The 14,842-nt window shown below is 51.9% G+C and overlaps 8 protein-coding genes across 8 annotated transcripts; 4 read left to right on the top strand and 4 right to left on the bottom strand.

Moving 5' to 3' along the window:
* Nucleotides 1-21: 21 nt before the first annotated feature.
* M436DRAFT_52016 (SET domain-containing protein) lies at nt 22-1,399 on the bottom strand (the record flags this gene model as incomplete). The annotated part of the gene is made up of 4 exons (XM_013569649.1): nt 22-452; nt 505-567; nt 628-682; nt 731-1,399. The coding sequence occupies 4 exons, from the start codon at nt 1,397-1,399 to the stop codon at nt 22-24; spliced, it is 1,218 nt and encodes a 405-aa protein (XP_013425103.1).
* A 1,134-nt stretch (nt 1,400-2,533) lies between these two features.
* M436DRAFT_65978 (kinase-like protein) lies at nt 2,534-3,864 on the top strand (the record flags this gene model as incomplete). Its single annotated transcript, XM_013569812.1, has 4 exons — nt 2,534-2,536; nt 2,590-2,662; nt 2,718-3,699; nt 3,810-3,864. 4 exons carry the CDS (start codon nt 2,534-2,536, stop codon nt 3,862-3,864), a joined length of 1,113 nt encoding a protein of 370 aa, XP_013425266.1.
* A 1,040-nt stretch (nt 3,865-4,904) lies between these two features.
* Nucleotides 4,905-7,466, top strand: M436DRAFT_51963 (uncharacterized protein; the record flags this gene model as incomplete). The annotated part of the gene is made up of 2 exons (XM_013569639.1): nt 4,905-6,177; nt 6,214-7,466. The coding sequence occupies 2 exons, from the start codon at nt 4,905-4,907 to the stop codon at nt 7,464-7,466; spliced, it is 2,526 nt and encodes an 841-aa protein (XP_013425093.1).
* Nucleotides 7,467-7,751: 285 nt separating this feature from the next.
* Nucleotides 7,752-8,200, bottom strand: M436DRAFT_52323 (putative mitochondrial F1F0 ATP synthase subunit Atp18; the record flags this gene model as incomplete). Its single annotated transcript, XM_013569695.1, has 4 exons — nt 7,752-7,813; nt 7,925-7,975; nt 8,047-8,076; nt 8,161-8,200. The coding sequence occupies 4 exons, from the start codon at nt 8,198-8,200 to the stop codon at nt 7,752-7,754; spliced, it is 183 nt and encodes a 60-aa protein (XP_013425149.1).
* Nucleotides 8,201-8,426: 226 nt separating this feature from the next.
* On the top strand, nt 8,427-9,000 carry M436DRAFT_74899 (DASH complex, subunit Spc19; the record flags this gene model as incomplete). The annotated part of the gene is made up of 2 exons (XM_013569920.1): nt 8,427-8,564; nt 8,626-9,000. The coding sequence occupies 2 exons, from the start codon at nt 8,427-8,429 to the stop codon at nt 8,998-9,000; spliced, it is 513 nt and encodes a 170-aa protein (XP_013425374.1).
* Nucleotides 9,001-9,080: 80 nt separating this feature from the next.
* On the bottom strand, nt 9,081-10,466 carry M436DRAFT_51949 (putative cation diffusion facilitator family metal ion transporter; the record flags this gene model as incomplete). The annotated part of the gene is made up of 8 exons (XM_013569636.1): nt 9,081-9,427; nt 9,473-9,677; nt 9,720-9,805; nt 9,851-9,931; nt 9,981-10,128; nt 10,180-10,224; nt 10,272-10,321; nt 10,382-10,466. The coding sequence occupies 8 exons, from the start codon at nt 10,464-10,466 to the stop codon at nt 9,081-9,083; spliced, it is 1,047 nt and encodes a 348-aa protein (XP_013425090.1).
* A 479-nt stretch (nt 10,467-10,945) lies between these two features.
* M436DRAFT_65975 (aspartyl-tRNA synthetase) lies at nt 10,946-12,751 on the top strand (the record flags this gene model as incomplete). The annotated part of the gene is made up of 2 exons (XM_013569811.1): nt 10,946-11,086; nt 11,144-12,751. The coding sequence occupies 2 exons, from the start codon at nt 10,946-10,948 to the stop codon at nt 12,749-12,751; spliced, it is 1,749 nt and encodes a 582-aa protein (XP_013425265.1).
* Nucleotides 12,752-12,878: 127 nt separating this feature from the next.
* Nucleotides 12,879-14,744, bottom strand: M436DRAFT_52131 (uncharacterized protein; the record flags this gene model as incomplete). The annotated part of the gene is made up of 1 exon (XM_013569667.1): nt 12,879-14,744. One exon carries the CDS (start codon nt 14,742-14,744, stop codon nt 12,879-12,881), a length of 1,866 nt encoding a protein of 621 aa, XP_013425121.1.
* Nucleotides 14,745-14,842: the final 98 nt, after the last annotated feature.

Below are 14,842 nucleotides of genomic sequence, written 5' to 3'. Positions count from 1 at the left end.
ACCGGACAGCCCTGCAGTATGTTATGCCAAAAAGTTATCGAGCGCGGATCGGATCTGCTCCCATCTGGCTTGCAGAAGCTTGAGTTTGTTCGCGAGGTCGCCAGTTTTTTCCTCCGAGAGAGGCTTCAAGGCCGCAATGGCTTCTTTGGCTTCTTCAACATAAGATTCAAGGGAAGGTTTCAACCAATCAAGCACTTCGCTTTCTTTGTCGTCGGCAAGATCTTCTCCGGATCCCATGAAGTGCTCCCACTCGTTGGCTGTCAGGAGTACGGAGCGCACGGCGACCTGTGTTTTGAAGCACAGTTCACCCGAGCTTGGAAGGAGAGCATAGCCACCAAGGAATCCCACATCTTGCAGAGCACTTTGCTGGCTCTCTGTCAAACGGGGTAGTAACACGTGGTCCAGACGGATCTCGTCATCATCTAGACTGCCATCAGGAAGGATGAATCCATCTATGCTGTGTGTCAGCTGTATGTACATCCACATGGAATACAATAGCCTTACAATGTACCAGGAGCTTGTCGTTGGAATGGGCTCCGTACGTAGCCAATATCTCTTCTCCAGGTTCTGTTAGAAGTCGTACTGTCAGCTGCGTGCCACTGTGTAGAGATCACACGAGGCACGTACCATAATCTCGATTTGCCCTCAACTCATAGCCTTGCGGAGACATTGTTACTTCACACTTCTATCTTTAGTAAAAGAACGTGACAGATGGTTCTTGCAGACTTACTCCTCGGCCGTTTGGACAGTGGTTCATATAGTCCAATGCGGGATTCATAATCATGGCACCCTGACTCACACCTTGAGGCTTCCAGTGGAAACTGCGTGTATTGACGAGCATCCAGTGATATAGGAAGTCACGCTCGAACGTTTCATCGTCGGAAGCGTGCATGTGTTTTGCAGATTCAATATCCCGTTCCAGGTCTGACAGCATCCGGTCCAGCGGTTTCTGTACACTTGGTGGAGCCCATTTGCGTAGTACATCTTCCAAGTCGTCCTTTGGAGACCAGGCAAGCATGCAAGCAGAAAAGTCTTCGGGTGTTGGCCAAGCAGATCTCGAGGCAACATATGTTGACGAATGGTTCTTGCACTCCAAGGTAAGGTATGCGGCTAATTGGGCCTGTGAAGATAGCTTGTTTAGCTTGTGTTTGCGAAGCACTGCCATCTCGGGTTTGATCATGGCCTTCTCAGGCACAAAAAACAACACGGCATTCTTCTTGATCTTTTCTTTGGCTAGCAAGCCAACACCTCGACCGGGAAGCACAGCGGGTGTGACTCCATGTATTTCGATTCCACGGGCAATTGCCCATTCGACATAGGCAGCATGGACTTCTGGTATATCGAAATCCAGGCTAGTCTTTAGTGTCTTGCGCTTCTTTGATGGGGGCTCTGAAGGCATGATGGCGTGTTGGCGTGTTATGAGGGATTATTTTGATTCTAGAAACCCCCGCAGCGAGCGATACAGTTTCACGGGCCTCGAAACGAGCCAACGGCTATCACATAACTCTGTACGGCAGCTGCGTAGAAATCCTCAGCTGTCCTAAAACCATGTCTCAGACTTCAGGTTCCGATCTTCACTCTTCTATGCTGCAGGCAACACAGCGGCTCCCTGAATGCTATTTACCACATGTTCAGGAACAAGCATCATGGGTTCGAAAATGGATCAGAATATGTATGTTGAACTATACAATCAAAGCTTTGAAGTCGGTAGATACAGGAGGCTACAGGATGATGACAAGTCAAAAGATACGCAAAGCAAGGAGTGTTTTCGAGGCGCTGTCGCTCAGGTTCCGAGATGGCGATATAGGATAATACGGCTGGCTCATGTGCGAATAACGTCGCGGCAGCGAGTCACAGTAAAGTGTAATATCTGAACAGCTCAACTGTCAGCTGGGTCTTGACTCGAAGAGTCCAGACGGGATCTTTCATGAGAAAGACGGAGTGGCCGTAAAGCAAAAGGCCCAGACTCTGGAGATCTTGATCATTGCGTGAACGGAGACTGCCGAGCGTCGCTGGGCAAGAGCGTCGTTGGGCTGCGCGACTCTCGTCTGAAGACCTTGCTTCACACCTCCTTCGAAGTCCAACCCCCCAACAGCGACTCTTTCGGCTATCCAGGTCGACCGCCAACTTCTTCTTGGCCCGTCGTCCTTCTGCCACGCCCTTCTGTCGACAATTGTCGCTTCGCCCTTTGCCGGCAAAGTCCAAGGTGCGTGACCCACCTGCCCCCGTCCAGTCAGCTGCGCTGCCACGCATATCACAACCCGCATCTTCACACCGACATCCGGCTTCTTTCATCGACACGTTGGACGCCGTGTCTGCCTATTGTTCTTTCACTCTGTCTTCCCCCAAACCCCTTCCTGCCTGCTTCTCGTCTGCCTCTCCACCCTGATTCGCTGGCTTGGGCCTGTCTCCGCTTACCCCCTTCGCCTTGCTGACGTCGCCGTTGTCTCTACAGATTCCTCCATCTCCATCACCAACCTACTCTTCCGCCTCAGCGACGGCTCACCTCCACAACATCTAAAGCATGACAACAATGGTACGACATAGCTTTTCGTGTTGCTTCACGACTCCTCCACTAACACACGACAGGACCTTCGCGTCGGTAACAAATACCGCATCGGTCGTAAGATTGGTAGCGGCAGTTTCGGTGACATTTACCTTGGTATGCAAATCCTGCTGCTCGTCATTCAAGAACGTCTTCTGACCCATTCCTACAGGCACCAACATCATCTCCGGTGAGGAGATCGCCATCAAGCTCGAAAGTGTCAAGGCCAAGCATCCTCAGCTCGAGTATGAGGCCCGCGTCTACAAGTCTCTTGCCGGTGGTGTCGGTATCCCCTTCGTCCGCTGGTTCGGCACCGAGTGTGACTACAACGCCATGGTTCTCGATCTCCTCGGCCCCTCGCTCGAGGATCTCTTCAACTTCTGCAACCGCAAGTTTTCTCTGAAGACCGTCCTCCTTCTGGCCGACCAGCTCATCTCCCGCATCGAGTACATCCACGCCAAGTCCTTCATCCACCGTGACATCAAGCCCGACAACTTCCTCATGGGAATCGGCAAGCGTGGAAATCAGGTCAACGTTATCGACTTTGGTCTGGCCAAGAAGTACCGTGACCCAAAGACTCACTTCCACATCCCTTACCGTGAGAACAAGAACTTGACTGGTACTGCTCGCTATGCCAGTATCAACACTCACTTGGGTGTTGAGCAGTCCCGTCGTGACGACATGGAATCCTTGGGCTACGTTATGCTCTACTTCTGCCGTGGCTCTCTTCCCTGGCAGGGTCTGAAGGCTGCCACCAAGAAGCAGAAGTACGACCGTATCATGGAGAAGAAGATGACCACTCCCACCGAGGTCCTCTGCCGTGGCTTCCCCAACGAGTTCGCCATCTACCTCAACTACACCCGCTCTCTTCGCTTCGACGATAAGCCCGACTACTCGTACCTCCGCAAGATCTTCCGTGATCTCTTCGTCCGCGAAGGTTTCCAGTACGACTATGTCTTCGACTGGACCGTCTACAAGTACCAAAAGAACGCTCAAGCCGTCGCTCAGGCTGCCGCCAACCAGCCTCAGGCTGAGGAAGCTGAAGAGAAGGCTGGTCGTACCCGTACTGCTGCTGCTACCGCCGGCCAGACCGCTGGTGCCGTCAACGACAAGCGCCGTGGCCCCGTGGCACCCCGTGCAGAGGGATCAGGAATGTGAGTTCAATCTCGTCATTCTGTAAGACTCCCCTGCGATTGAGTGCTCTTGCGTGAGGCTTGCCGCGGGGGATATTTGGTACGCATGCTGACGTGCTGGCTCCTCTCAGGCAACTCCGCTCCTCAAAGCGTGGCGTCGAACAGCAGGGATACAACAACTACTGATCGCTTGTCTTTTGTTGCGAATTTGAGTCCGGATTGTCTCTCTGGACACCTTGACTCTGATCAGCAACATGGTTTCTTAAACTCAACTTGTGTGGAGAAATGCAGTTTTGCCGTCCTGAACGTCTAGTGGACGGCGAAAGATGCATCCACACATTCTTATGTTGTCTGCAATTTCCGCTATTGGGGGTTACGCTGTTCCGGCGGCATCATCTACCCAGACAACCATGCTCAACTCGGAGTGGCCTCAAGTAACCTACCCTTCTCTTGGGTTGCATATGCTTCGAGACAGGCATAGCGGATCCGGATTTCATACCTGGCAGTGTCACTCGGCAGGCTTCTCGCTTCACGGCTGGTCGACCTGCAGTTTTATCCTGGCCACTCTCGGTACATCAGATTGCACCCTATCCTTTGGCAGCCCTAATCATCCACCAAACAATTTTCCCTTTCCTTTCTTTCTCTGCTTTGCTTTTGGTTGCTTGGGATCTGGAGGGCGGTTTGTGGGGAGGTTCAAGCATCCGGAGACGATATACACAGGAGAGGAAGACTTCGAACGATCCAGATTGATATCACAGCCAACAGAATTGAGCGATGGAGGATCAAGCTATTAGAGATTGGCCATGGACTCCATGTCTGTCGAAGAACAGCGGTCTTTGCGAAAGTCAGCTCGACGAAGGGTTGTTCCTCTGTTCGAAGGAAAGAAATGGATGCTTCTGGGTCAGTTTATTCTAGTTTAGTATGTAGCCAGTCTTTGCTCTTGCACTCAATTCTCAGTACTTTCATTATACATGTCTTTCCTCGCGCGAGACTGTAAACGCAGACACCAACCAGATTTAAGCATTATGCACTGAGGCGTCTTATAGGCGCCGGTTGTGGGTCTGAAGGCGGTGGCTGTCAAACAGCTGCTTACCGCCCGGCAGATTTCATGCTGACCATCAATTATTGCCGCCGCATTGTTTGTACGCATGCAAGGCCAAGTCGTCTCGAACCAACTCACTCGACCAAACAACAAGCTACTATCTGCAGCTTGGCCCTTCTCACAGATGACCTTCGCTCCGATCCATCAGTCGTTATGCAACACCTGCCGACTTCGATCTCTAGTGGCAGCAAAACAATGCGCTAGAGTGCGAACACCATCCGCACGAGACTGGACACGACCTAGACAACCAGCATTCGCACGATACTTGCATACCTCTAGGGTCTCCTCGCAGCAACAGAAGTCTGCTAGACAAGAAGACGATACATTACTCAAGCAATCTACTGGATTGAATCAGAGATCGGACAAGAAAGCTTCCCGAGCAGAAGAAATAGCACGGCAAGCAGAGGACGACTTTGAACTGGAAGATGTAGATACACTCGCCACCGAAGACACAAAGGCGCCACAGTCAATAAAGTCTCTTAATGCTTCGCCTGAAGATGTGGCGCGAGCGGCTCGTCAACGATTTGGAGATGCACTACCTGAGGATTTGCTGAGCGACAAGCAATACGCAGCATACGAACGTTTATACGGACCACCGATCGGACACACGAGTAACGAAACGGTTGACTTTGAGGAGAATGAGCTGGAAGGAGAGTTGGACGAAACAGCCAATGTTGGCACAGGCATCTTGAAGGAGAATGCAGATGGTGTGCTTGAGGAAGTCGAGTACATTGAAGAAGAGGAGGACTTACAGGAAGAGGAAGAACAAGAGCTGGTTGAAGAAGATGCAGATGTCGTTGCGGAAGCGGAGCCGAATATGGTTGAGGATCTGGATGCTCAGACTATCAAGGACATCGCTGCCCTGCGTGTGTCTCAAGACCTGCTCGACGATTCCCAGGAACAGATTGAGGAACCCTACGATCACACACGAGCACATCCTTTGACTGTTGAGAATCGATTCGGCACGCCGTCTTCTACCGTACAACTGCCGGCTTCTTCGTTTGTAGATCCTGTCACTCGGCTCGTGTCTGGTGTTCCCAACAAACACATCTCGGAGGTTGCTCATCGTATCTTTGGTGGTGTTGGCCTACCATACTCGACATCAACGCCCCAGCGTGCGGTGAACATGCCGCAGAAGGCTATACCTCTCAACCCTGGTCAAGGCAGAATGAGCGAAATGGACGCCGATATCTTTACGACTACTCTTATGCCCGGTATCTATGCCAGCGTGTTCAGCGTTTTGGTGGAAACCCGCAAACGCTTGGGCAGCTCATGGCTCGAGGGTCTGTTGACCAAGGATGGCGGTCCCCGCATCCTCGATGCCGGCGGTGCAGGTGTGGGTGTCATGGCTGCCAGAGATGTCCTTCAAGCAGAGTGGGAGCGCATGCATGACACGAGTGAAGACGAAGACCCCTTTATGGCTATCGCAGAAGCCGGCGGCAAGACCGGTGGCGAGTCCATACCTGCTCCTGTAGGCAAGGCTACCGTCTTGACCAGCAACGAAGCCTTGCGACATCGCTCCAGCAAACTCCTTGACAACACCACTTTCCTTCCTCGTCTGCCTGACTACATGCACGCTACTGATGAGTCCGCACGTGAGCGCGGCAAGTACGATATCATCATCGCGCCGCACACTCTGTGGCCGCTAAAGGAAGACCACATCCGCAAACAGCACGTCAAGAACCTGTGGAGTCTGCTCAGCACAGATGGTGGTGTCTTGGTGCTGCTGGAAAAAGGCGTTCCTCGCGGCTTCGAGATGGTAGCTGCAGCTAGAGAACTACTTCTCAACTCACGCATCTCCTCTCCTGGCAACGAGGCCATGTCCGAAGACGTTGAAGGACCAGGAGAAGGCACAGTGTGGGGCAAGCAGCCCAAAGACAAGGGTATGATTGTGGCTCCCTGTACGAATCACCTCGGTTGCCCTATGTACGTCAACCGTGGTATCAGCAAGGGCCGCAAGGACTTTTGCCACTTTAAGCAACGCTACATTCGACCTCCGTTCTTGCAAAAGATCCTCGGAGCCAAGCACAGAAACCACGAAGATGTCGAGTTTTCGTACGTCAGCGTCATGAGAGGTCGCGATCTTCGTGACAAAGACGAGCAAAACATCATCCAAGGTGAAGTCGCCACAGACCGAGCATTCATCGGTTTCGAGAACCCTCAGGCTCTGGCCGACGAGCAAGTCGAAGACGAATTCGATCCCACAGCCCCTGCCGTGCCAGACATGGAAGCAGAAACACCTGAAGGCGAAAACCCTCATTCACTGAGTCTACCTCGTATGGTTCTTCCACCTCTGAAACGACAAGGCCACGTCATCATCGACCTCTGCACGCCAGCCGGCACCCTCGAACGCTGGACAGTGCCCAAATCCTTCTCTAGACAGGCCTACCGTGACGCGCGCAAATCCTCCTGGGGCGACATTTGGGCTCTAGGCGCCAAATCACGAGTGCCCAAGAACGTACGCGTGGGTAGAGGAAAAGAGGAATTGGGAGGTGTGGAGAAGAAGAGAAGCAAAGCAAAGAATACGGTCGAGGTTGGCTATGATTCGGCAGGTAATATTAAGGAAGAGGATGTCAAGGTCAAGACCGGTGGAAGAATGAGACAGGGCAAGATCAAGGGTATTAGGGATAAGCGTGACAAGAAGGCCGATGGAAGGGGAAGAAGGAAGAACTTGGACAAGGAGTGATTGAGGGGGGACATCCATTGTACTATATCCCGAGTTTTGAAGCATCTCAACTCTTAGTTTTGACGACCAATTAACGAAGCATTTTTGAACAGATTCAGCTTTTGGAGCTGCGAAGCGTGCATTTGGTGGATTTTGAAGCCTTTGGCGCAATACGAAAGAGTTCAGACCCCGGGGTGAATCAAATGTGGTATTTTTGTACACAGGCTTCCTGCGGATCTATGGAGCCACATTCATAGCCCTTTTTTTCCCGATCTTTTCCCTTTCTTTCTCTCAGAAGAAACATATCTAGTGGGCGGGCTTGACAATGTTCTTGTTGGGGTTGCGGGGGTCGTTGCGGTACTCGTCGGCTGTGGGATATAGCTTGTCAGCTGTCTTGTTCTTTCCATGTCTTGTATGGGTCCACTGTTGAATGCGGCGCAAACGACTAGAGGGCTTCAAGAGGGTTGGGTGGAACTGACTGTTGGCGAGAGTAGTGGCGAGCGAGTTGATGCCGTAGAAGATGATGGCGCCTGTGACAGAAGAAGTATCAATATCCAGCTGTTTCTCGAGATGGCGCATGCGTATATAGGTATTCACGAACCGGCAATGTAGAAGGGAGCCATGGGGCGGGCTATAGCAAAAGGCGTCAGCAATCGTGAACATTCGACTCAAGAAGTCGCCGTGAGGACTAGCTGCGAAGGCATTGAGAACGCACCAACAGGGGCGGGGAACTTCTTTCCGAGGAGACCGGCCATTTTGACAGAATGTGATTGTTTTGGTGAGGGGAGTGACGAAGAGGTATAGACTGATTGAAGGTTGCTGTCGACCCGCGCGCAATCCTCAATGCTTGCTTCGACGGTCGTCCGCGATCCCGACGTCTTGGCATCACGGGACGGAGTCCCTCTCCCGCATTTCACATGCGGTTGCTTGCTTCAAACCATCAACAATAAACACTAACATCAATTCACGCACATCAGCACTATGAGTACAGCCAACACTCTGTCCAGCTGCGTCTCATCGCTGCGTTCGAGCATGCAATTGCTCGACTCATCCATCAGTATTCTCGACTCTGGTACCAGCGACTTCCCACGTTTGGCTAGAGTCCTGCAGGCCACTAGGGTAGGCATATCCTCACTCTTCGAACGCATCCACTACAAGTCAACGGCTGACACCAGTGTAGCATTTTGAACTCGTCTCGGAGCCCGAACTACAAACCGCTCAATCTGCTCTGCTTTCCGAGATCCAGCCCGAAGTCGAATCCATGCTCGATCGTGTTGCCGTCTACCTCGACAAACTCCAGCGTCGCGAAGAATCGTTGATCGCAAAGTGTGAACTACAGGAGGGTCGTCTTTCCTCGCATCGTCCCCAGCAACAATATCATCCTAGGAACACTGCACAATCGGCATCCTCACACGTTGCCAGCAATCCCATCCAAGAGCTCAAGCAGCAGCAGCTCAGGCAGAAGAAGGACCGTCTGAGCTATGCTGTTGGTAGACTTGAGTTGCAAGCAAACCAAAGAGAGAGACAGTTGAGGAAGAGCATGGCTGGCTTTTGATTGAACTTCTCTACAACACTTTTGCTTCGCATCCTCCACAGCCTGGCAAGCAAGCTGTATTACTTTCAAGCTTCTCGACGCTACTTGGTCTTTGCTGGATCGTCCTCAATCTGCAGAGTCACTCTTTGGATCCCGAATTCATGCAAGCACCGACCAAGGCGAGCAAGCCGTCCGTTCTGCGTCTCTTTTGGCTGCTCGGCTCGTACCAGCTCCTCTATTTCTGTGCTACTTCCCGACAACATCTCTTGGCTAGTCATGGGCGACATGACGATGTGTGCCGATGCAATCGATTCTTCTTGACTCAATTGCCAGACACAGAGGTCGTGCACCGACACGACTCCTGGTATCTTGCTCAACTCACGCATCACGGCTCCGCTCTGGGCGCTGGGTGGTGTGCTTCCAAGCAGAATGTGACCGCTTCGAAAAGCTGTCTTTGTCAGTTGCTAGCTGCATACTAGACGGGACAACTAACTGAGAGGGAGGGCGCTGCTTGCGATCATAATCGCTATGCCCATCGACACAGCAGGATCGGCGTAGAATCTGTTCGGCGATTGTACAAGCATCATGACGAGAGCTGCAGCGATGACCCCAAGATTGTTCAGCACATCTCCAAGGATATGGATGACGATAGCATTGACTCCCAAATCGCCATGCGCATGTTTTTTCGACGGATTCTCCTACTCAAGTCAGCTCGTTGTCGTACATCGATGGGTTCAAACATGACTCGCAAGATCCGACATCTCGAGAACTGGAGTGCCTGCTTTTGGTTCCTTGTTGGAACCGTGATGGTGGTGGCCGTGGTCTGCTTCTTGTCAGCGTCCAATTTGACAAGTACAGATTAGGCTCATACCATGAACCGTCAAGATGCATATCACATTGAGCAGAAGTCCAATACAACCCATTATGAGAACGTTGAGTGGTTGGTCGATGACTGTTTTGTCTTAGCATCCGACGACATGGGACCAGTGAAGAGCTTCAACCTTCGATATTTATGAATCTTTCAATGGCCTGTAGAAAAATGCTCAGACCTAGAGCGATAAGAAAAGAGCCGTTGAAGAAAGCACCAAGGACTTTGGCTCTCCCCCAACCGAAAGCGAGGCTTGCAGGGGCATTCTTGCGCTCGGATAGCTAAAAGGTGCATCAGTAGGTATCAAGATGGCTTGGAGGTAGTCTGTTCACCTTTGCAGCGACTAGAGCAACGCAGAATGCGATCAGATCATTCAGCTATTGACCAGTCAGCAGCATCATAGACCACAGGATGGTTGTGATACATAATGGAAAGCATCAGCAATCAGAGCCAGTGATTTGGTACGGAAACCAACTGTGATAGGTATCAGAAAAGAGAGGCCATGATAGAGCATCAAGACTGGACCTGTCTCACCAACAAGCTCTGCAACAAAGAAGGCAGAAGACAAGACGATGACGATGATCAATCTCGTCGAAGTAGATGAATTGCTACGAGCCATGTTGTAGGTTGCATAGGTAAAGGAGGCGATTGTAGGAAGAGACTAAAACTTGGGAAGAGGCTACGAAGAGCTTTGCACATGGACGGCGTGATGTTAATTCAGGGTAGAAACAGAAAGAGCACTCTGTAGCACAAGCATGCTAAATCATGGCGGACCGCCATGAAGAAGCAGTAGGACGAATACCACTAGGGTTGGAGGACAGGAGCGGCTGCCAGCATTTGTTTCGCTTCTACAGGAGCAGTACTACAGGCTTCCAGACGAAGAGCAGCAAGTATAGACTATTGGTTAGAGTCACAAGTCGGTGGTTCAAAGGGTGACCAAAGGGGAAAGAAGCACAGTGAGTCATGAGCGGTCGTCTTTGAGGAAACATGACTCTTAGTTACGAGTGAAGTGATTCATCCCACATTATTTGGAGCCAAAGCACAAAAGACCCCGCTCTGCTTGTCGCAAGAAACATTGTCAGACACAGACACACAATCATGGCCGACCAAGCTACACAGTCAATCCCCGAGAGACCCAAGGACACTCCCGCCGGCGAGGCCGGTGCCGTCGCACCTGCCGAGGGCGAGAAGGGTCCTTCCAAGAGCGCCCTGAAGAAGGCAGCCAAAGAGAAGGAGAAGGTGCGATATGAGCTTGCATCTCGGACGAACAAACAAGTCGCTGACAGCTAGACACAGGCCGAGAAGGCGGCCAAGCGCAAGGCCGCCGAGGAGGCACAGAAGAAGGAGCAGGACGCCAATGATGTTTCGTCCGAGGACTACGGCGAGCTGCCCATGATCGGCTCCCAGGAATACAAGCCCACTGGTGTCAAGCGCGTCACCCTCGCCCAGATTGCCGACAAGTACAGCGAGACCACTCCCATCGACGAGGCCGGTGGTGTTGAGGTCTGCTTCCGCGCCGTCGTAGAGAATGCCCGCAACCAGTCCGCCAAGCTGTCTTTCCTGGTCTTCCGCGAGACTCTCAACACCATCCAGGCTGTTGTTGCTGCCAGCGACTCGCTCAGCAGACAGATGGTCAAGTTTGCCGGCAGCGTTCCCTCCGAGTCCATCGTTCTGGTCCACGGTCTGGTCAAGAAGACCCCTGAGCCCGTCAAGAGTGCCACCATCAGCCACCTCGAGATCCACGTCAAGAAGCTCTATGTTGTTGCAAAGGCCGACTCGCAGTTGCCCATGCAGGTCTCGGATGCTGAGCGACCTCTGCCCCTCGAGGGTGAAGAGGCCAAGGAGGACGAGAGCGGTCGTCCCATCGTTACTCTCAACACTCGCCTCAACAACCGTGTCATCGATCTCCGTGGCAAGCACAACCGCGCCATCTTCGCCATCAAGGACGGTGTCACTGCTCTGTTCCAGGAGTTCCTCCGCGGACAGGGCTTCATCGGCATTCAGACCCCTAAGTTGCTCGGTGCTCCCACTGAGGGTGGTGCCAATGTCTTCTCAGTCGACTACTTCGCTACCAAGGCCTTCCTCGCGCAATCACCCCAACTGTACAAGCAAATGATGATTGCCGCCCGCTTCGAGCGTGTCATGGAAGTCGGCCCCGTCTTCCGCGCCGAGAACTCAAACACCGCTCGTCACTTGACTGAGTTCACCGGTCTGGATCTGGAAATGGCCTTCGAGGAGAACTACCACGAAGTCGTCGAGGTGCTCGAGAACCTGATGCTTTACATCTTCAACGGCCTCCGCACAAAGTACAAGAAGGAGACCGATTTGGTGCGCAGCATCTACCACGTCGAGGAATTCAAGCTGCCCGAGGCTGGCAAGGTCCCTCGCATTCCTTTCAGCGAGGGTATCCAAATGCTTCGCGACGACGGCCTCGAAATCGGCGACTACGACGATCTCAGCACACCCGATGAGAAGCGCCTGGGCGCTCTGGTGCTCAAGAAATACGGCTCCGACTTTTACGTCCTGGACCAATTCCCCCTCAACATCCGCCCCTTCTACACCATGCCCTCGCACACCGCACCCGCCCACCAGAAAGACTCCACCGACCCTAATGCAGGATACAGCAACAGCTACGACTTCTTCATGCGCGGTCAGGAGATTCTGTCAGGTGCCCAGCGTATCCACGACGCAGATTTCCTCTGCAAGCGCATGAAGGAGCATGTGAGTCCTGTGGATCCCAACAGCGATGGCTTGAAGGATTACGTCAATGCATTCCGCTATGGATGTCCTCCTCATGCTGGTGGTGGTATTGGACTTGAGCGTATCGTCATGTTGTGGTTGGGTTTGCCTAACGTGCGTTTGGCTTCGCTGTTCCCTAGAGACCCTAACCGTGTTGCTCCTTAAGCATGCATTGGCTGCAGCTATGAATGACTTGCATTCAAAACAAAAAAAAGGATCATCGATGGGTTCATGTAGACATGCAAAAGACACAAAATTTCGTTTTCGTTGTTCTCGTTATCTTTTCCATCGTTCAAGTCGTCGTCGTCTGCTCCTCCTTGACTTGCTCGCTGCTCGTCTCCTCACCTAGCGCAGCATCAACAGAAGCAGCCTTCCACTCTTCAATCGCCTCAGCAGCCACCTGTCTCATCTCCCTCTTTGTATCCTCGGTATCCTTGCCCTGTTTGACCACATCTTTCCACTCTTCCAATTTCCTCGCCGCCTCTACATCTCCCTCTCTGACCATTTTGATCATCCTACTCGTATCCTTGCCCGAACTCATGTACAAGCCCTCCCTCCCTTTCGCCAACAAGATCCAAATCGCATTCTGCAAAAGATCAGAACTGCGTTTCATTTTATTCATCGCTGCCATTTTTTGCATCAAGATTTCGCATTTGCGGTTTCGCAGTGCAGGGGCCGAAGGAGTTTCAATCTTCTGCTTTCGAGCCAGTTTTGCAGTCGCAGTGTTGAGTTCCTGCAACGTTCTCGCAGCGGTCACTGCTTCGGAGAATTTGTCGACGTCTCTGGAGACGGATTTTGTGGTGATGAGGTTTTGGTGCTTGATGGTGAGGAGGACTTGAGGGGTTAATTCTTTGCGAACGTAGTCGTGGACGAATTCTTGGACGCGAGGTTGGAGTGTGGAATCGGAAATTGTGTCTGTGGCAATGGTGTAGAGTTTCAGGGGTGCGAGGAGTTCGGATTGGATGGTTGTGACAAAGGTTGAGTGTGTTGAGGTTTGGAGGGAGAGGATGCGAGAGGAGAAGGCTGATGCGATTGTGTCTTCTGGATCGCCCGAGGAGAGAATTGCTTGGTCTAGGGGTGCTGAGGTGTCGTTGGAGGTGGGTAGGCTGGTGGGGTCGAAGGTCACTTCTTCGCCTGGATGTCTGGAGGACCATTGCTCGCTAGCTGCATCTGCGGCTCTAGCAGCAATGATGGATCGCTTGGCCGAAAGAGCATCTTGTGATATAAGGAATGAAGACTGTGGTGTGCTCAGTTCAACGATATTCAAGCTGTCATCCCCCAGGGCGATCGCTTCTCGGATCGCACGAGTAAGATTGACATCTTCGGCGTTCTGCAGAATCTGTGGTCTGGAGCTGATAGTGACTTCGACATATCCACTTCTTTCCAGCTCGGCGACAGCTTTGAAAATGTATGCATTCTGGGCTTGTTTGAGTTCGCCTTGCAGTTGTACGAGTTGAGACTTTGGCGTGAAGCGTAGCCTGCCAGACACCACTTCTACCACACCCGATGCATTGTTGTCATCCGTAGATACAAAGCTCTGGGCTGCAGACTCCAACCAGGAGATTGGAACTTGAGTGTAGGTCTCGCTTAGCACGACCGTCTCCTGCGCATCCTCGATATTCTTCTTGATATCTGTCTCGAGCTTCTGAAGGAACTTCGAATCATAAGTTTTTCCGTCTTCGAGGTCCTTGAGCACTAGGTTGGCATCTTGTGCAGCGAGAATGCGTCGGAGTGTGGTAACAGTGATATCTTTTTCAGAGGCAATGCTGTCCAGTTCAACACCACTACTGGCTAGTTGATTATGCACACTTTGGAAGATAGCTATCTGTATACTCTCGGGAAGCAATCGTCGACGATCTGTACTGTAATGAATGCGTTCATCTTCCTGCGTCAAGAGCCATTGTACTTCATGGACTCCCAACTCATTGTGCAGACTGTTTAGGAAGACGGGACCAGTCGCACTCTGAAGCAAAGAGTGGAAACGCTTGATGACTGCATCTGAACGAACAAGGTTGCGGCCTGAGAGACTGCGAACGAGAGATTCTTTTCCAGGCCGTGGTTCCGGAGGTGGAAAAGACAAGATCAATTTCCGGATATCGTCTTCGGTAAAGACAGGAGATCTGTCCACCTTCTTGGTGCCAAACATAGAAGGAATCATGACTGTGGTGGATGTGTTCTAGAGAAAAAAAGTAGCGATGATGTAGTAGAGCATATCGAAGGTTTCCTAATTGGGAATTTGTAGATCGGATTTCTCCG

Source organism: Aureobasidium namibiae, assembly GCF_000721765.1.
Source record: "Aureobasidium namibiae CBS 147.97 unplaced genomic scaffold scaffold_14, whole genome shotgun sequence".
NCBI classification, from domain to species: Eukaryota; Fungi; Ascomycota; class Dothideomycetes; order Dothideales; family Saccotheciaceae; genus Aureobasidium; species Aureobasidium namibiae.
The sequence above is the reverse complement of the archived record's forward strand: the minus strand, read 5'-3'. Positions and strand labels throughout refer to the sequence as shown.